Here is a 21544-nt window from a genome sequence, read left to right as displayed (position 1 = left end):
GTCAAAAAAATAAAAATAAATTAAAACTACAGAAAAATTATGGTTTCCTAACCAAACATCCACTGAAAAAGACACAAAGTATATTTCTGGCTACTTATAGGCTAGGGACAGAAGGTAAACATAAACAGGTTTAAAGGTGCTTACAGGCATGCTCTGGGATTGAGGGGGAGAGGAGGGTGCTTTAATTGGAATTAATAATTAATTAAAGCACCTGAAGTGTCGCATGCGTCAAACAAGATTTAGTTAAAGTGCCTCCACTGCCATTTTTCAGCATGGGGACACTGATACATGTGACATTGGAGTCTGCTGGAACGCAGTAATTACCACAGTCCAGCAGACTCAAATAATCTGCTCCAATGCGCTGTAATTACAGCAGGTAGGCAAGTTTTTCCAGCTCTGGTCGCCTTTTCTGTGTGAAAAGTGAACATCAGTTCACTTGCTTATCAGTTCAATCTGTGCAGTCTAAAGAAACCTGCAAAGATTTAATCAATTCAGCCTCAAGACTTTTGACTATCTATACTTAGCCATAGAGACAGAAAGGAAACAAGTCTATATATCTGTCCCCCTGAGTAAAAGATCCAAATGACTGAATGACACAAAAACAGCCCATGCCACACAATGTCTCCAACAGAGCATTTGCAACAATGAGAAACAAGAACATGACGACATTCAACTACACACATTCTGTAATAGCTTATCAGCAGGTGTTTCAACTAAAGGTTAGGGGGCCTATTAAGGCATGTTACCTGCTAATTGCTTTTCTATGGTTTTGTATGACAGGTTAAAAGTGATGAATTGCAATTCCTTTCTTCTGAAGTTGACAAGCAGCAGCCCTTACCACCATCGGTGCTTTTTGCATTTTTTTTCCCCAGAAGATGAAAGAGGCCTATTATACTCACTTTGACTGCAAATGTTACGTGCTTTTCAGCAGCAAGGGGATGGGGGATATGAAGATTTAGAAGGCAAATTAAACTATTTTAAACTATGAACAAGGTTCCTTAACTATAAAATAGGCTTACTTTTTTGATAAGTTACCTTAGTCCTAGTTTAAAATAGGAAAAAGTAGCTAAACATTTGCTACTAGGCAAAAATCACTTTATACTACCAGTGTTAATTAGAACTGTATCTAAACTGGTATCTAGATATAGTCTTAAGCCTACCACATTTGTTTGCTTCAGCTCACCAGTTTAGAGCCACTGGGATCTATGCCTATGCTGCAGAAGCTGTTTAGCTACCTGAAGCAATCTGGTCAGAGTTTTGCAAAAGCTAATTTGAGTATATAATGGATAAATGTATGAACATGAAGTAATGTGCTAAAGTAGCTAGACCACTTCAGGTAGCCGAGCAAGCTTGGATATCTTTATGCTACATTGCATCATGCACAATAGACATGTACCCAGTGCCATTAGCAAAATCACAGACATTTAAAACATAGTTAAATCAGTTTTTTGCACTTAGTAGTGCTTGAATGAGCTGTTCTTCCTCATCTGAAGTGGGATGGGGAAGTGGCAGCAGTTGACTACAATACAAAAAGTGAAGAATTATGTTTCTCTAGCAATTTTTATTATACTTAAGTGTAACAGTGATGTTGTGGCCATGTGCAACAGGATTGGCCAGAGGCAGCCATGGCACCCTCTATTGGCTGAACTAATTTTGCCCCTCACTCCAGGTCTTTAGAATAGTCTCTTTCTCAGTCTCAGTGGCCACACGTTGATATAACTTTTTAGCATGTAAGGAGGCTACCCAATGCTTCTGATCCTGGTGGTGTTATCCAAAGGTTCTGCCCCCCCTTCTTTTGCTGGACCCTTGCCACCAAACCCTCTGTCCACTGACAAGGCTCCCCCATCAGCTGCCTTGCATTATTCACGCCCTGAAACTTCAGGCCTTGTGCCCCATCAGGCTCAGGTGTCCCACATAGACATACCTGGCCCCAACTCCCTCCAATGCTGCTAGTAACCCACCTCATGGTGGGGGCAGGGGTTATTAAGGTGCCCTGACCCACCTTTCAATGGTCCTCTGACCTGGCATTTGATGGCCCTGTCCTGCCACTGGTAGGACCACCAGGCCTCCCTATCCCAGCAGGGTGCAGTTTTAGGTCATGCTCAGGACCAGGAGCCTCCAAGCCACCCCATAGCTCTTTCCCTTACCTCCATGCTGTCTCCACAGCAGCAGCTCTTCCAGGAGATGTTTCTTCCTCAACACCCTGCTGGCCTGAGGCTTAAGATAGCTGCTTACCAGGGCTGGGCTGCACCTGCCTGCTGCCTGGTCCAGTTCTTAAAGTGGCAGAGCACCCTGAGTGCTCTAACACCCACCTTCCCCCTTAAAATGGTTTCTGGGGAAGGCTTTCCCTGCTGCTCATTTAACAAGTTGCCCCCAGAGCTTGCAAGCCTGCTGACTGGCAAGCACCCCACTGGTGCTCCACCACAATGTCTGTACCTAATTCCAAGTCTTATTATGAGGAATGTCAGGCAACTTTATCCATCGCCATTACTGCCGGCATTATCATTAATTTATATTTCTAAGGACCCTTCTTCCCAATGTCTCTAAATGTCAATTCAAGATTAAGAATGCAACAGTCTTCTCTCTCATCCAAGCAGTATTGCCAAGATAGCAATGTACACCCTCCGCATACTTGCACTTTATAAATATAAAATAATATAAATACTCTGCTTCAATAATAGTTGATTTCAAATGACTTATCACTAACATTTGCTAAAGATTATGCTGACAAAATACTCAATACGTTCAAGTGACTGTAACACTTGTCAGCATTCTTTTACTAATGGGTTTTCTGAAATGAGGGAAATTGAATCTAGAAGTTTCCTTGGAGTCTGAAAGTCTCATTTTTAAGTGACACACTTTTACCACCAGCCAACAGAAGGAAAGAATCATCTTTTCTTCTGAACAAGAATCTTCCCTATCACAGCACTATTTATCAGGACATCAAAAAGCCAGTCTACGTTTATCTAATTACTATAATTATAAAATTATAAAAAGAGTAATTATACAATTATTTTGTTACTTTAATTAACCTGTTAGATTTAATCATAACTGTATTTCTGTATTTTTGCTCTGATAACTGTGGCCCTAGTTAGGCAACTGCCTTCACTCCTCCATAATTTTAACATGTGCATTAAACATATACTAATAATATCACTCCCAATTATCAAACTGTTAGTGAAGAGTTTTAAAACCAGGTATAACACCTGGCATTGCCACACATGAAATTTTACTTTAAAACAACACAGCTGCCTAACACACCAGTTCCTTTGAACTGATGTGAACCTTTTGTAAATTCTCTCAAATCTCAAAGCAGCCAGGAATTATTCAAATACACACCCCAGACTTTACATGTCTGACCTCCACATGGTGGGGCAGTGTCTTCTTTCACATCAAGCAGTTTGCTTCTCCATAGCTAGGGAAGACAGAAAAATCCATCACACTGTCCTTCCTATTTGCAGTAACACCTGGTAAGAGTAACGGCAACATTTTTTCTTCTATGTATTTTCTACCAAGTGACAGCAACATAGTCACCACTTAAGAGCAACACTGGTAGACCAGGCAATGTTTACCTTCACTATGTCACAGGTCAATACTGTACCATGTATGACATCATCTTTGCTCCCCCGCCCTTTTTAGAAGCCCACCTTCAAAATGCCAAAAGGTCTCTTACTTGCAGAAAAAGTTGAGATTAGCAAAGGCTGTTCAACTCCTGGGGTTAATTGGAACCAGACTGCAGTCAAATGAGCCTTGCATAGGTTGGCTGTATGCATAACTTAGAAGAAGAGGACTGACATATAAGACATGAGATGGAAAGCCCGTCACAAATGCAAGTATGAAGGAAACGCCCTTGATGTTAATTGGGCTCTCATGCTATGTTTCAAGGAGAAGAGGGTACAGAGAGCAGCATTTCTGGATCCATAATCAAAGGAAAAGGTTTCTGAATTGCTGCAGTTGGACTGAATGATTTCAAAACACATGATGGTTGATACAGTAAGGTGATAGAAATGCTTCAATATCAGTCAAAAAGGTTTGTGAAGTGCATGGAGTCAGCAGCTAACCTAAGAGTCAAGCAGTGGCAGACTGAGAGACTTCCTTAGATTCTTGAGAAGTTTTCCCTGACTAATACCTACAACACAAACAAAAAAAACCACACTTAACCAAAAAGGGATCCTTTGTAGGAGATGCATTTGGGGAGCAAAGTGACAGGAGTGGGGTGGAGGTGTCAGGAACAGAGAACACTAGAAGATGAAAAAGTTTTGAAGATCACAGTAATTTTGCTTACCTGCATCAACATGAATGGGAGGGACAAACACTTGCCACTGATGACTAGAAAGTCAAAACGTAAGACAGGATTTCCAAAGAACATTACTAAACTTCTCCTCAAATATGATAATTCAGTAAACAACTGGATGATGGGATGTTTTCATTGTGTGGCTCAAAAAGTGAGATCTTTAGCTCCACATGAAAGCCTGCATGATTTGCCTCTTACTGGCAACTGCTCTGTCCTCCCAGAAGTAATGGCTCTTACTAACATTTCTGTCTCTGGATCCAATCATCATAAGACCCTGAAGAGACATTATCAATTGGAGCTCACAAACAAGAAGGTTGTTTGACATCTCTGACATGGACCTCAATGTTCAGTCCTGAAATCCATAACTTGCTAGATTGTGTTCATTCCCATTGATGAGACAGCAAAATGTAAAACAGAAAACAATTTCCAACTGTTTCAAGATGCCAGTTTGTAAAACCCATGCTGTGCCACAAGAAAGAGACGAAGATGAAGCCTTATAAAACCCTGAATCATGTTCCATTTCCTAGTTACATAACTAGAGAGAATATGGTAACTGCCAAGGCCATAAAGGTGATCTTGCCTATGAAAACTAATGAGGAGTTATGATTGCCAGTGGAGAAAACAAATCACAGTATGGTGCATCAAGTGGGTAAAGATTATTTTGAGGAAGTTCCACTTCAGATGAATGGAGAGGTATTGAAGGGCTTCCTCAGAAGTTAGGTATTCCTAACTTTACTGGCATATACGGAACTTCTGAGTCCATTATTTAGGTCTTGCAAGTAAGGAAATACAGGCCAAAGATGGGAAGAAAATGGCTCTATACATGGAATGATAGCCTATAAAGTATAATAAAAAAAATACATAATTTTTCTGCCATGAATATGAAGATATGACCAAATAAATCCTAACTCCAGTACATATGAACTTCCATTGCTGAAAGGAATCTTCTATCTTTAGCATGATGGTGATTTAGCTTAATGTTCATCCTTTACTGATAAATGTAATATTGAGATCTAGCTCACGATAAGAGCAATGAAAAAGATGTCTGAGAAATTATGTATAAAGATGAAATTAAGATAAAAAGTACATTCTTACAAAGAACCGTTCATGCCTAAAGTAGCTCTTTTTATATTCATTTGAATATAAATGTTTTGTGTTAGTAATAAGTAACATGCTATGCATGTTATGAATGCATAATAATGGATTCTCGGCCAAATGACTGACATTCAGTCTGCAATAACTTTCTAGCTTCATGGTTTTGATTGCATATAAGAAGTGTTCCACTACAGCTATGCCAATTTTAAGTGACTGAAATGAAAATATTATCAAATACTTCATACATGCCACCCTCCACAAGTGACCTATGCAAGCATAAAAAAAAAAAAAGCCAATTGCTTCTGTGTTGGAGAATGCACTTCAAGGGTAGCTTCTTTTACACTGCTGACCTTCAGGCTGTACACTAGTGGAGCTATACCAAGTTATACTATCAGAAAGCCTGGTCCACATTTTTCTTAAAAGTAATGCCATGACATCATTCTAAACACAGTACACTGAACTCTATAATCTGGACTTGGAAAGGATGTGAAAAAAAATATACAACTTGAAGCAAAGATGTAGAAAAGGAAAAATGCTTTCTTTGATGGTTCATCATCAACAGTACCATATTTACCACTATGGTTTCCTGGTGCTTAACAAAAGTATTTAAACGAACAAAAGTTCTTTTCTATATCTTTCTCCACCCATTCTGGACAGCTGGTGACTTCAATTTTGGGTGAACTTTTTAACTCACCCAAAAAAATTTTTTTTAAATTTCACTTGTAAATCAGTTCAATCTGAAATTTTTTTAGTGATATTTCAGAATTCCCAGGGAACTAATGAATCCAATATTTGCTCAACTATACCATACTATTCTATACTATACCATGCCATAACAACTGTGCCAGCACAGGATCATAGAAAAGTAGCATTAGAAGGCCTTGCAAGGTCACCTATTCCAGCCTCCTGCTCAAGGCAGTATCATTCCTGTCTAAACTATCCCACCTTGTCTAACCTCCTTTTGAAAGTTTCCAAGGATGGAGATTCCACAACTGCTCTAGGTATCCTGTTGCAATGTCTAACCACACGCATCGTCAGAAAGTTCCTCAAACTAAACTCCCCCTGCTGCAGTTTGAGATCATTGCTCCTAGTCCTGTCCCCTTCAGCCACAAAAAAAGCCCACCTCCATCCTCCCTATAATCACCCTACAGGTATTTGAAGACTGTTATCAATCTACCTCCTGAGTTCTCTTCTCCAAGCTAAATAACCCTAGTTCTTTCAGCCTTTCCTCATAAGTCTGGTTTCCCAGGCCCCTGATCATTTTTGCTGCCCTGTGCTAGACACTTTCCAAACTGTCCATGTCCTGGGAGGAGTAAGGGACCTCTATAATGGTTCATGGCACAAAGTGAGGCAGAGACCATGATCAGCACCTCTAATGAAACAGGGAGGTATCCTCCCCAGCCAAAAATGGGGCTACCACCTACAACAAGAAGCATCTTCCTCATCCCCAACTTTTCATGGCCCCTATGCTATAAAAACTGCTATAATCTTGCCCCCAGCTGTCAAGAAGTTCTGGTCTAACACATAGGTCAACCCACTGAGGTTACACTAAACCACCTCAGCTTAAACTAATGAGACAAAATTGGGTCCACACACTACATGACCGAGGCCCTCTTCTGTCAAAATCAAGAAAGAAGCATTTCTAATCCATTGTGGCATGAATAATATGCAACACCCAATTAATCTTTTTCTTATTTATTTGGGGTACACATATCATTCATACCAAAAATTACCACCAGGTGCAACTCCAGTGAAATCAAAGAAATACATCTGTAATGTAAATTTGTTAGGAGAAAGTACACAGTATACATCAACACTATTAGCCAGAAAAGCTACTGAAGTGGGCAAGAAGATAACTGAGGCACTTTTAAGTGCCCTAAAATATGCATGTATGCAGCTCCCCATTAAATGCTAATAGAAGTAATAAGCAATCACTAAGTAGGACAACATATCCCTAGACTAATGGACACAATAATAAAAAAGAACTTTTATGAGTGTAATCATTTAGACTATATTCGTTTACACTATATTAGTCTTAAGTCCCTAAATCAAATTTCATCAGAGGCTTTGTCTGTTTGGTAAATAATAAATTCATATTAGGGCCTGATTAAAAACCTAGTAGAGTCAATACAACAATTCCCAATTTAGAACTCAGATAGCAGTAAAACCCTGGCGCAAGCTTCAAAGAGACAAAAAAACTTGAAGATAATTAGAAGCTCTATTCTGAATTCATTGTTGTATTGCTTGTGATGACATTTTCTTTCAAAGGAACTTGTAAGGGTGGACAAACCTATATGTAAATAATGATCAGCAACTTCGTCTCCAATTCAAGTTGCTGTTTGCAAGTTTTAGCCTTCCATAGGAGTTCATCATTTTGTACATGCAAGCCTAATCCATTATTTACGCATGCAAAACATATGCATGCCACCTGCTTCTCAAGAAATAATTATGGTAAAATATATAGAGAAAAAACATCTTTCAGCTGAATCAATTATGGTCACTCCCTGTAAAGGGGTTACAAAAAAGTTACAAATTTCACTTCTGAACACTGACGTACAATCATTTCAGACACATGGTATTTTTGTTTTTTCCATGGTCATTAATATATTAAATTTTTGTTCCACTGTCTGAAGAACAAAAGTTCTGTTCCAACTAACCAACTTTACATCCTACTGCATTGCAATACATATCCTCATAGGATGTTTTGTATTCTTTACTTTTCAAAAACATGAATGCCCATTTGTTCTCCTTTTGTGCAAAGCCAGGCTGCCACAATCAACAGGAGTATAATTCTATATGGAGAAGGGAACCTGGACAGATTCTGCAGGAGCATATTCAAAACCAAACCTGTACCTGTATGAAATCTCTATTTGTTTTCTGCCGTAATTGCCCTTCTTCCTTCTGATTTTGTGATGCTCCCTTACTTCTGCATCTGGGATGAGTGAATAAGGTATAAAGTCCTGCTGCATTTAAGAGAAAGTCTGGCAGACACTCAAGACCTACAAAGTCCCCTGGGAGGTTCCCAAAAACAATCATTTTGGATTCCCACCACTGGGACTCTACTTTCTTACAGCCTCATCTGTAGTTTTGAAAATCTGTTCATAATTTAAAATCCTCAAGACAGATTTGGGCAGGCAAGCACATCTTAGCAAGTCACCCTCATGCTTCTTATATTACAACCCCATTTCCCATAGCAGAGCCAACCCCCCCAGCTGAGAATACAGACAACCTGCTTTACAATTCATTTCTATAACCGTCAGAAAGTTCTCAAGACCAATTAAAGTTATTGCCCACACCCTATATACTAAAGGTGATTCAACCTCTCAGTGACCTGATATGACCAAGTAGTCCATTATCAGAGTCCCTTCTGTACATGTCCTTATTATTATTTCAAGAGTTAATCCTTTCTACTATAAAAAATACACATAACTATGCTTAAACATACTAAAATAATCACCCAGCATATTATTTATAATACTCTAAAGGAGTGCATGAAAGGGACACTGGAAAACTAACTTGATTATTACTAGGACCTTTTGTTGTTAAAAGGGCAACCAGCACCCAGATAACACACATCATCCATTTAGACTATTTTGTAAATAAATAAAATACTATAAAATATAGGGATCTTTTTATACATAAAAACTATTTTACATTGCAAATTACATACAAAGTCATCTTCTTCAAGAAAAAGGTGCTTTAGGATGGACATAATATTTATTAGACTGTTGTATAATCATCAAATCTGTAATGCCAATGTATTCAATTAAAAACCTGTCTACATGGTAGTATGCACTGCTTCATGACTTAAAATTTGTTTACATATCAGAAACTATAACAGTTTCTTTGCATATCTGTTGCATTTGAATGAATTCTTCCAAACATTTCTCTCACGCTCCCCTTTCTCCCCCAAGGAAGTTTACCAATGCACAGAGCAAGTCAACTGCTTCCAGAATAAGTTCCTGATGGCCAATTCGGGTGACTCCCAGATCTTCCAATTCTTGGTGAGTAATACGTAGCAGCTGGTCCCCACTAATCTTCTCCCTCTCGAAGTTCTTAATATATTGTTGCAGGCAGTCATCAAGACCTATGAGAAAGAAAGAAAGGAAAAAAAATTAACATGCTGAGCTACTTCTCCAGTGACTAGATGGGGCTTCTGCCTGGAAGCTGCAGCAGATGCAGAACAAAGTAGAGACCCATCTTCTGATGAGGATGGGTCACCAGGAGTGCATTTCTTTAGTACTCCAGAATCTGCCTTGTCTTATAATAGCTTTCCTGGTATAATCCAAAGTGCTTTTTGACCTATAAGGCCCTGAACAGTCTGTGCTTTACATATTTAAGGGACCACCTTTTTCCTTACTTTCCACCGCAATCCCTAACTGCACATTTGGGCAGGTCTTCAGCAGGCTAGGTTAAATTTTGGGGTGCTGCCTAGGGACTTGGTTCTATTACATACAATTTAATTTTTATATTTTTATCTGTTCTTTATTTGTTCTTGTAAGCTGCCCTGAACCTCTTTCATGGAGAGCAACATATAAATCAAATGAACAAGTAAAAAATAAAATGGCATGGACCAACTAAATCCAAATCAGTGAAAGGTATATGCAAAAACTCTAAACCAACCCAAAAAGTATAAGTTAGCCTTTTCTCACCTTTACACCCACCAGAATACACAGGCTGCTCTAGAGCAGTTCTGGCTTCCATTTGGCTCAATTTATGGTAGTCTTGAATCCCATACAGCAGGAAACATAGGACCAAAAGAGGTCTGTTTAGCCAGAGCCCCTTACATATGCAATCATTTTACCCAGGGTATCCTTGAAAAAGCCACTTCAAACCCTCAAACACAATTACAAGGCACTATATACAAGCTGGCATGTCTCCTATGTTGAGGTTTGCAAGAAGAGCAATCGCAGGGGGCTCACAGCAGCATCATGCTATACACCTGCATTAGGGAAATACTCCCCTGACAAGTTGCATCAAAATCAATAGCAGAAAGAGAGATACTATGTAGGACTTAATGCTCGGGCCATTTAGCTGCAGTTTCAGCCTGATGAGTCTCACCGTACTACATATTTTGCCTAGAGCAAAAACGACCACATTATTTGACGTAATTTATCATAATTTAAATAGCAGCCTTTATTCAAGCAGCCCAAAGCAATATGGCTAAGTACAGTCAAAAAGCCTGAGGCTGAACTGATTCAGTCTTTGCAGGTTAATCTAAGCTGCATAGACTGAACCAATAAGCAAGTGAACAGGCATTCACTTTTGCTTCTGGAAATGCAGCCACATGCCTGCAGTGGCCCAGGCCAAAAGCCAGTGGGTGTTAAAGCATGCTTCCCTGCTTGGCTAGAGCAGGCAGCATGGACCAAGGCTAGCCCACCCACCCTGTGAAGAGAGTTTTGCACAGGAGTTGCAAAGCATCCTGGGATGCTGGAAGACTGAGTTAACTTGAATCTGGAGGGGATCTGGGACAGGAGTTCAATGAATCAATTTAACCTAAATCAGTTCAGTCTGATACTCTATCCATCCAGATTTATCTTACACCGGTATTGGCCATTTTAAAAGCAGGGACAGACATTCAAAAAGCCCGAATTGATTCAATCTTTGAAGGTTAGTCTAACTTGACTAGGCTGAACTGGGCTGAAACTGGACAGACATTCTCTCAGGACTGAGGAAATTTGGGCACATGCTTGCAGTGGCTCGGGCTAAAAGACAGGGGACAGCAGCTCTCCCTTCCCCCTTCTGTAGGGAGCTGAGCTGAGCTGAGGTGGGGGCAGCCAGACCCCAGCAGGACTCTCTCAGTAGGAAGGTCTGCCTGCACAGTCCCAAACTTTTCCCCGCTGACTGCTTAAGGGGTGGGAGTGTTGCCAGCCCCCAGCCCTGAGCTAGCATTCTGAGGCAAGCGGTCTGTGCAGTGCATGCATCTGTTGATGATACCGAGCTTTTCAATGTCCCTCCCTGCTTCATCATACTGTCTGCAGCACACAGAGGCAAGCAAGCCAGCTGGGGGGCTGATAACAGTCTTTATCACCCGATTAGCAAAACAAATAGCCTCTCTCCACATTACTTCAAACTTCTTAAACAGCTTACTGGCTGGCCTACTGATTAGCTCCAAAAGCCCTAAGTGGTCACTGTCTGTCTGCCTATCCCAGTGAAATTGGAGAGAGAGACACATGCACAGACACCTCTCAGTATTAGCTAGCATACCACATGCTGGCTACAGTCTGTGCTGTGGCAGAGAGGAGGAAGGGATCTCTGCTTAAGCAGCAAGTGGTGAGAAGAGGGGAGAGTGGGGCACGAGGAAACCAACAGACCCTGCTGTGCCTACAAATCTGTGCCAAGCTCCAGCCTTGGAGCAGAGGGGAGGAGCCAGCCCTGCTGTGAAGCAGACAGCCCCATCCAGCCCAGAGAGCATGCCAGGATGGTGGGGGGCTCTGATTTAACTTAAACCAGCAAGGGATCTGGGGCAGACATTGCATAAGCCAGTTTGAACCAAATCAGTTAAGTCTGATACTACATTCAATCAGGTTTATCTAAACCAGTTTCTGTCATTTTCAAACTGGTTTATGTGCACTGAACATCTGTTGTTACAGGTTTAAATGTTGTCCAATTCTGACTTGTACACTTCAAATCTCTTACTTTGCTGCACAAAAGTACTGTCGGACCTTTTAACGTTCAGAGCCTAAGTAGGTACAAATACATTAAATTACCTCAGCTTAAGGAAGCATTCAGTAGGATCCTAAAGGATGTGCTAGGATTCAGTCCCTAAAAACCTTTGTTCTACTACATGTCTTTACCTCAGGAGTGCCACTGAGGCAGCATGCTTCTTGGCTGGATGTTTCCACCCAGAGCAAATCAAGATGTCTGCAGCACAAAAAAGTTGATGTGAAACTGGTGTGTCACCAGCCCAGCCTATCAGATTTTTTGTGGATTATTAATTTTGTGTTATTGCATGTTATCATGTTAGGCTCTACTGTGGGAAGCAGTAAACACACACTATTCATCACTGCCATATCATGGAGTCTGTGGTGGAGTGAGGTCACTACCCTTTCTCCTGAGACGCACAATGGCAGCTACTGTGTATCTATCCGCACAAGGAACACATGTGCTAACGTTGTAAAGTTCTAAGTATTATCCCAACTGCTAGCAAACCCCACAAACTTCTGAAATCTGCAGAAGGACAGAAATTTTGAGCCATTTTTCCATCATCACACAGATCTCCAGTGTTCTAGGCAGTGCATTAGCCATAACCCTATCACCTTCCAATAGGGCTAGGAACAGAAATATACCTAAACTGGTTTAAGTTATCCAAAATTGGTTAAAGATAAACCTGGATGGATGTAGTATCAGATTTAACTGATTAGGTCAAATCCAGCTTATGGAACTTCTGTCTCAGATCCCTTCCTAATTCAAGTTAACTCACAGTCCCCCAACAGCTCTGATCTGTGTTGTCTACTTCCGTAGAGCAGGGCTGGCCCCTTCCCCAGCTATCACAGATCTAAGCAACTAAAGCCTCTGCTCCCTGCCAGTCTGTCAGCCTGGCAGGATTGGGGGGTGGGGCATGAGAACAGCTCCTCAAGCCCTTCTCTGTACAGGACAAGGGGAAGGAAAACCCTAGCAGTCAGGGCTTTTCATCCCTGCAGCAACCATGTGAGCAGGGTTGGCATCAGCTCAGCCCCACCACCTCCTCAGCCACTGGCCCAGACCAAGCCTCCCCCCCAGCTAGGGTCTACCTGGCACAGGGGGAAAGCCCTGACTAGGAGCTTTTTGATCCCCTGCTTGCAGGGCTGGCATCAGCTCAGCCTCTCCAGCTCAGCTAGGCACTGCTCCCCCACCCCTCAGCTGGGGTCTGCCTCATGTGGGTGAGGAGGGAAGGGAAGCCTCACAGGGAGCTTTTCACTCCCCGTCAACCCAGCTTGTCAGGCTGGCATGAGCTCACCTTGCCCCCTCCCCAGCTGGGGGGCCAGGGCCACGTGGCGTTTTCCCCCTCCCCACCCCCCTCTCAGAGGGGTGGCTGTGGAGAGATTTTCTGCTGGCTCTCCCCTCCCTGTGCCTAGACTGCCACTGGGCTGGGTTTAGCAGCCTTAAGTAGTTGATCACGAGGGGTGGTGTGCATGAGCACCCCTAGGCTCCTGGCCTGAGTCAGTGCAGACTTCTGCCTGTCTTGGCCACCCAAACACTGAATGTCAGTTCTTTTTTTTTTTTTTTTAAATCAGTTACGCAGCTTAGAAAAATCTGCAAAGATTGAACCAATTCCACCTTGGACTTTTTGAACCTCTGTACTTAGCTCAACAGAAGCAACAAACTATTAGTCTAGTATTTTGTACCTTCATTTCTTCTATTCTTTTTCCTTTACAATCATGGAGCTCTTCCTCTTTATAGAGACAGAGGAGGAAGAAAGGCATCTTAACCATAAATCATGACTCATTTGTACTAAACACCTTGCTTGCCTTGACTCTTCAGGAGCTAGAAGTTCTCTCTTACTTTTAATAAGGAAAAAGGCAATAGTTAAATGTGCAATAATAAGGGTAATCTAATGAAGTCCTTTTTTTCTCTTAAATCCCATTCTCCAATAAAAGAAAGACGGCATTATGAATTGGTCAAAACGGAATCACTCTCAGCAAGTTTTAGATCAAATCACTCTATGACTTAGCTGTCATCGGAGACAAAAGAGACTATTTATCATTCAAATTCAATCACCATCACCAATGGCTCAGCTTACACTGAAGTATGAGGCAGCATCATTGTTATTATTTTCTTTAGAAAAAAACAAAAACAGTGTTATTGATGCTTTGGGCAACCAAACTAAGTTAAAAAGAAAATGAGTAAGATGCCTATGAAAGCACTCAGAGCATAACAAAGGAGGCTAATTCTATTTATTTCAGGGAATTTAGATACCACTGTTTCATATCATGAAGCGCTAATTCGTAGGTCTTAAATTACCAATTTTATTTATGCCCAAGTCACTTGCATTGGATACCTTCAACTCATTTAGGTCCTGCCATACCCCTACAGGAGTCTATGCACTCAGAGAGACAACGTAAGGATACCAGCAGTGCCATAGTGGGTTAGACCAATGGCCCATCTAGCCCAGTATCCTGCCTCTGACAGTGGCAGATATAGGTGCTAAAAGGAGAGCACTGAATTGGATAGATCTAAATGACCTACCCATCCTACCTATCCCCTACCCATTATCCTCCCTAGCAGAATTATTGGTTTAGAAATGCCAGAAGAAACATCTCCAACCATTCTGCTCAACAGCGATTAATGGATCTATCATCCATGAATTTGTCTAGACCCCTTTAACTTGGCGATGCCATCTGCCTCTACCACTTCCTCTGATAATGAATTCCTCAAATTTTACATAACATGCAGTTAAAAGAACACTCTCTTGCTTGTTTTAACCATGTCACCTATGAATTCTACAATTCAACAGGTGCCCCCTACTACTAGTAATCTGGGAATTGGTGAACAACAGTTCCCTGCTCACTTGGTCCACACCATTCGTGATTTTATAGACCATCATCATACCTCCCCTCACCCTTCTACTTCCCAAACTGAAGAATTCTAGCTTTTTTAGGGCATGCATAGGTGAAACAGGGGCCCTATATTGAAGTGGTGGGTTTTTAAAAAGACTGCTTCAATTTAGGACCCTTTAAACCCCTGTGTCACACACACAGCCGAACTTACCTGCCTCTCTGGCAGGGAGGGGAGGGCGAGCTGCCAGTGGGCGGAGCAGTCCCTGGGCTGTGGGGGGGACTAATGCTTCCCTCCACAACAGCAGTGGCCCCCCATGCAGCACCCAGCCACAGGCACCTAGCTCAGGCAGTCCCAGGGGGCACCCCGGCTGTGGAGGGACGAACCAGGCCCTCGTGCAGCTTAGGCAGGCAGGCAGGAAGGCAGCTCGCTGCTTTTCTTGGATGAAGTCTACCTTCCCATGCTGTTGCCTGGCTGCCTGCATGGGCTTCCTGCAGAGCCCCTGAGCTGCATGGAGCCTGTTACTTCACTCCACAGCTGTAGGGCAGCAAACTAAAATTCTTCAGAGTTTTAGTTTGCTTCGCCCCAAGTCATTTAAGGTGCATGACGCTGCTAAAATTTGCTACAGCAGCTGGAATTACTGCGCAATACGCCGCCGATGTGTGCAAACACCAACACCATTAAAGTGGTGCAAAAGCGTTTAACCTGCTTTAAAGTGTTGTGCACACATGCCCCTCGTTTGTCTATACACAGCCTTAGTCTCTCCTGATACAACTGCTCCATGCCCCTGATCACTTTGGTTGCCCTTCTCTGGGCCTTTTCTAATTCTATTACCTGCTTTTTGAGATGCAGAAATCAGAACTGTACACAGTATTCAAGATGCGTATGCACCATGGATTTATATAATAGCATGATGAGGTAACAGTAGGTTACAACCTGCTGTCAACAATTCTACAATTTCACTTTTGAGATCCTTCAGAACTCTCTGGTGAATGCCATCCCAACCCAGTGATTTAACATTTAATTTATCAATTTGTTCTAAAGCTACTTCTATTTTCACTTCAGTGTGGTTCCACCCTTCAGATTTATCTGCTATGAAGGATTAATCTGGCATGGGAATTTCCCGAATATCTTCTGCAGTAAACACCAATGCCAAAAAGTGGTGATGAAGTCCAACATAATTATATCATGTACAGGTTCTCCTTGACACTTTTTCCCTTTTCTTGCCATTTCCCTCTCTCAGGTCCCAGTTGATAGGCGATGTCTACTTTTGATGTAAACTTAAATTACGGGCAGGATAAACGACTGTTTTTTCTGGACTACATTCAAACCTTACTAACTGAAAAAAATGCATTCAGACATTTTTGCACCACTATTCAAAGGTTGTTCACAGACCTTTCTGAAGTATCCATATTCATACGTGGTCTCAAAAGTTATTCAAGGCAGGATGTTAGACTTTTCTGCTAGATTTTTGAGAAGGTCCTCGTAGGAATCATTTTACATATACAATCTCAAATATAATAGCTAGCATATTTACTTTTTAAGGAACTAAATCTAGTACTTTTAGCAGATAATTTTTCTGATGATACTTCTGTGTTAAAATAGACTGAATACATTCAGTATCTTTTCATAGCAGGCAAAAAAACCCCAACCCCCTCTCCTCCCCCCCCTAAAAATAAACCCAAGCTCAAATAAGTATTTTTGATATTTCTAAACTTAAATTCCCACTGCTTACATAGACATTGCTTGGGAAATCAAATCAAAATCTCTGACCTAATCAGCAAAACTAGTTTTCTATCACTAGTAGCTAACAACACAAATTAAGAACAAGTCATTAAAAAGGTATTCTGTAAACTATTACTGTATGCCAATTGTAAATAGTCACATAAAAATACTTTTGCTCTAATTCCTGTGTGGGTATGGGTGTGTGTGTGATACTCATAGAATGATGTAGCTATCTTGTATATCTTCAATTTCTATATAGGGTAGAAAGAAATTAAACCAAAAAATATGTGAAGACAATTATACTGACTCACCTATTTTGTGTAAACATTACCAGGAAAACAAAAGCAACCTAAGTGTATGACATTTTCCATATGGCTTGCCACAACAATGAATAAGCTGGTTCACTATCTGTTATCCTAAAATAGTGCACCTTTTTCAAGTCACCTACTTTTGCATTCCATTTCTTAAAGAGCAACATTTCTTTAATTCCACATGTAGAAAGACGTTAAAAAATAGCTACTTGTCTTCATCTCCATCTTTTCCCCAAAATATTACCAGAAACTGCAGCATTTAACAGAAGCCAAAATACTCACACTGCACTAAGACCAACAGGAAGTAGATAAAGACCTCTAAATAGAGTTTCTACCACCAGATTCCAACTGGGTCAAGAGGAAGCAAGACCCACCTGAAATCTGGCAGATCCTCCTTGAGTGGAAGGATAAAGCCTTCCATACCAATGTTCTGTGTCTTTGCCCTTGGTCAGTGACCTTAGGATCAACCCCACAAACCAATTCCTGTCTGCTTTATTAAGGATCTGTCCTTGCTCTTTCTTCTTTTTCCTCCAGCCCCAGAAGTCTCCCACATGAGAACACGTCACATAAACCTGACCTACGGGAGTAATGATAAGGAACGGCAGTGTAAAACCTGTCACCAGTCATTTGATGCAGGCCAGAGTCATTGTTTATTGCAGAGGTGGCCAAACCACGGCTCAGGAGCTACATGTGGCTTGTTGGCACACTATGTGCAGCTTGCCGGAAACTGGCCGAAGCCCCGCCCACTTCTCCCAGGACTGCCCTCTTCTCCGGGTTGCTCAGCACACAACACCCCCCTCGCCACCGCTCTCTGGTTTTTGAACATCCATGAAGGAAGTTACTCCCAGGGTAAGTAACTAGTCACCCCGATCCATTGACTCCTGTTGCACCTTCCTTGACAATCAAATGCAACTAAATCACAATACCAAACAAAAACATCTTCCAAAAAATAATGTAGCCAATCACTGAAACAAATCGAGATGTATTGAGATGTAACTCCAGGTACAGATCCTGCACATCTTGACATGTTCAAGGATTCACCCACTACATACTGATAACTATTAAGTCACTGGCCTGTGAGCACTTGAGTTCTGCAATTTCTTCTGCAGTGATTTCATTGACCAGTGAAGTGGGTTTACCACCTTAGGACATGTCCTGACAAGTTCACATGTGCAGGGGCACGTTTCTTGCAGGACAAATATTAGTATCATATATTTGTGCCGCTGCTATTTATCCCTGGACACACCCCTGTACATGCGCTTTGGGGAGACTGGGGCCAGCGCCTGTGCTAGGGGTCCTGGCAACCTGCTCCCGGCAGCAGCAGCACCAAGCCGGCTGCTCAGAGCCTGGCCAGCAGCTGGAACATGGCTCTGGCCAGCCAGGCTCTGGTTTCTGATGGCACACGCTGCTGCTGCGTGCACAGCGCCACATTTTTCCAGTGGCAGTTTTTCAATGGGTGCATGTGCATCGCACACGGCTTGCAGCACCTCAAACTGCTCACCACGTGTGTGCACTTGTTGGGACGTACCCCTAGAGCCTATGTTCATACCCACTTTAAATCATTCTGTTCATTTGGTAGTACATTTGTAAAAAAAAAAAATAAATAAAGTGAAAACTTTTTTTTTTTTTTAAATCTTGGGTCTTTTGTTAGTTACTGGAATGCATAATTTGCTAGATCCAGCAGAATAATCCTTCTAGATCCAGCAGACTAATCCTTCTAGATCCAGACGACTTATCTGTCACTTCCTATTCCTTTATTCCCAGTCCCCTAGGATTTCTAGGAGTTGAAGTCCAAACTACAGCACAGTTCTGTAGAACTGCTCCCCCTATCATCACACAGTCTATCAGCCATCATTTTTACACCAATTCTTAACAAAGAAAATATTTTTTCATTGGTGGGAGGCAAAATAGACATTTATCAATTTTTAGCCATAAAAGTCAAATTCTGCAAAGCCTACTCATGCTGCACAGGCCTACAATGAACATATGGCCTATGACAGGGTATGCTTGAAAACGAAATATCAAACGTTACTGATATGAGCCACGTGTGAATCATAGGCCATTCTCCAATATTAAACTATTTGACATTGTGTAGTGAGTAACTGAGATGAAGCAGCTGAATTTAAAAGGCAAAGAGAACAAACTGAAAGATCTGGTATTGGGCCAACTTCGCATTCCTGCCTGATCAGGTACTTGTCAGTGCTACAAGCACAGAATCTGCTATCTGCCACAACCCCATTCTTTCCAGAGAAGGAAAGGGGTCATGAGTAGATTTATCCCAAGTAACAACTGCCAAAAGCATATTATTTGCAAGGACAGATGGAAAGCAAACAAGAGGAAGCACAACTCTATAGTCTAGCAGTGAGGCAACTTGCTTTCCTAGGTTACAGCACCCAATACCCCAAAAAAAGAAAAAGACTTTCTTTTCCACACTGGAGGCACTTCAGGACATGAAAAGCCACCCATTTGATCTAACACTAGCTTTCTTTGGCTTGATTTGCACCTTGTTCTAGAATTAAAAACATACTTGCTAGTAGCAATCAGCCAATCTGGCTGCACTCTTCCTAATTTTTTTTAGTTTATATGTTTGTTGTGTGTGTGCACATGGTGGGGGGCTTGTGTGTAATAAATAGTAAACTAAAGCCATGTCAAAAGATTTACAGGAAACTGCAAAAAGAGGGAGAGCGAGAAAGCAACCTACACATGGCACTCGTATATCATCTCCAGATTTTGCCAGCATCCCAAGCCAAGACATAGAGCATGCACAGAGACATCGAATAGCATAGATAGCATAGACATGCTGCTAAAATATGTTGCATTTGTGTATACTATTGACTAGCTTTATTTTTTAAGTATTAGTTGACTAATAAGAGGTAATCCTTTGCATGTAATGGATGCATACAATTATTATTTGACTAAAATGTTACCAAAATCAATTTGGAAAGTCAAAAGAGCACACACTGAGAATAATTCCAATGGTACTTAGAGAAAACTCTATGCATTTGAAGTCTCTGGACTATTTTAAATTGTTTAAGTGTAGATCTATTGGCGAATTAAAGATGTTATTTTAATATATGCTATGTGTCTTTTGATGTACCATAAAGAACTGCTGACACAAGAAGGGCAAGAAAAGTTACCTATTAATAAAGAGAAAGATTATAGGTAAGTTAAGGCAATCTCCTCTTTAGAAGCTCTCATCTGTGTTAAAAAGGAGAGAAAGCTTCCCAAAGTGACAAGAGCTCAGAAGTCATGTACAACAAATATCTTAACTTTGAATTTTTATCATAGAGCTCTCCCTTCTTTGATTACCCTGCCTCAACCTATGGTGAACCTAAAAGCTCTGGGAAGCTCTTGCCTCTGTAATGAGGATACAGATAGCACTATACTTTAAACTAACATTATTGAGCTCTACCCTGTGTGAGCCATTAGCTCACTGATGCAATATTGGACAGAGATTTCTACTCAGTTCTTACTGGGAACTGATCAGAAAATCTTTTACTCGTAAATCTACAACTCCTTCTAGAATAAAGTGGAATGATGTTTCCTTATTATATGCAATGTTTGCAAGCATCCAGATGAAAATAATTACAAACAGATACTGATCTGTCAGACATATTTCTCTTACAACTCAGCTATACCAAAACTGAAAATTTGTATTTCACTTAAAGATATTCAGCACAAATAAACTTGTACTTATTTTAATATTCACAGCACCCTAAAGCCTTCTTCTTTTACTACACTTCAAAGAGGACATAAATCATATTAACCGTCTCCAAGACATTCATGTACATTAATAAAGCTATTAACACAATTTAAACCAAAATATTTATACCTGCAACTTAAACAAAAGGTCCAATTTCTAATAGGCAACCTGACTGGATACATTTCACACACAAACAAAATATTCTAGATAAATATTGCTCTAATTATAGTCATAAATAAGCAATTTATCCTAGGATGGAAAAACTGTAGTAAAATTTGAGTTGCATAATGGTTACATCCTCATGAGTCTGTTGTATAGTCTGGGATGAAAAGGAAAATTATAGCTATTACAGTTTAAACACGCATATGAAATGTGAGACTTAAAGAGGATTAGATTTTGATACACCACTGATGAGCTAAAACAAACACAACCACATCTACCCTGTGCAGCTAATTTATTTTGAGCAATCTTGAAAATGAAGGATTCACCAAAGTCACAAAATGGACACAGGTCCACACACGAATGCAGAAAGGAGGGCAAGGTATTAAATTAAAAAAATGACAAATATTTTATTTTTCTCAGCTTTGCTTTAGCTTTTCTTTGGATGTGATTCAGTGTATGAGAAGCATATAACTAGAATATAGTTAAAATGCAACTCTATTTCTACAATTTTGGGTTTTTCCCTCAATATGCAGTATACATATATACTGACTGAGATGACATAAAGAAAAAGAGGAACACCCATAAATAAAAACAAAGTCCGCATTTTCCCTTTTCTTGGTAAGGTCTGATGGTCCTGTTTTCTGGAACTGGCTTGTAGTGCACTTCAAAGTGAAAAATTGCTAGGCTGTAATCTACCCTCTGTAACATTCAAGATTTATTGACAACCACCTTTAAGATTATAACCCTGCTGTAGCTTTCCTATAATTTAAAATTTCC

General features: G+C 40.9%; 1 protein-coding gene across 8 annotated transcripts in view; it reads right to left on the bottom strand.

Moving 5' to 3' along the window:
- CNKSR2 (connector enhancer of kinase suppressor of Ras 2) overlaps positions 1 to 21544 on the bottom strand; it is a 476383-nt gene that overhangs the window by 394932 nt on the left and 59907 nt on the right. For all 8 annotated transcript variants that reach the window (XR_002098973.1, XM_019524928.1, XM_019524929.1 and 5 more), the window contains exon 2: positions 9313 to 9476. Coding sequence is in view for 7 of the 8 variants with exons in the window: in XM_019524928.1 (XP_019380473.1) it covers positions 9313 to 9476 (164 nt within the window). In the remaining variant the exon portion in view is untranslated. The remainder of the gene's footprint in view (positions 1 to 9312; positions 9477 to 21544) is intronic.

Source organism: Gavialis gangeticus, unplaced genomic scaffold (genome assembly GCF_001723915.1).
Source record: "Gavialis gangeticus isolate Ggan-Ray unplaced genomic scaffold, GavGan_comp1, whole genome shotgun sequence".
Classification (NCBI taxonomy): Eukaryota; Metazoa; Chordata; order Crocodylia; family Gavialidae; genus Gavialis; species Gavialis gangeticus.
The sequence above is the reverse complement of the archived record's forward strand: the minus strand, read 5'-3'. Positions and strand labels throughout refer to the sequence as shown.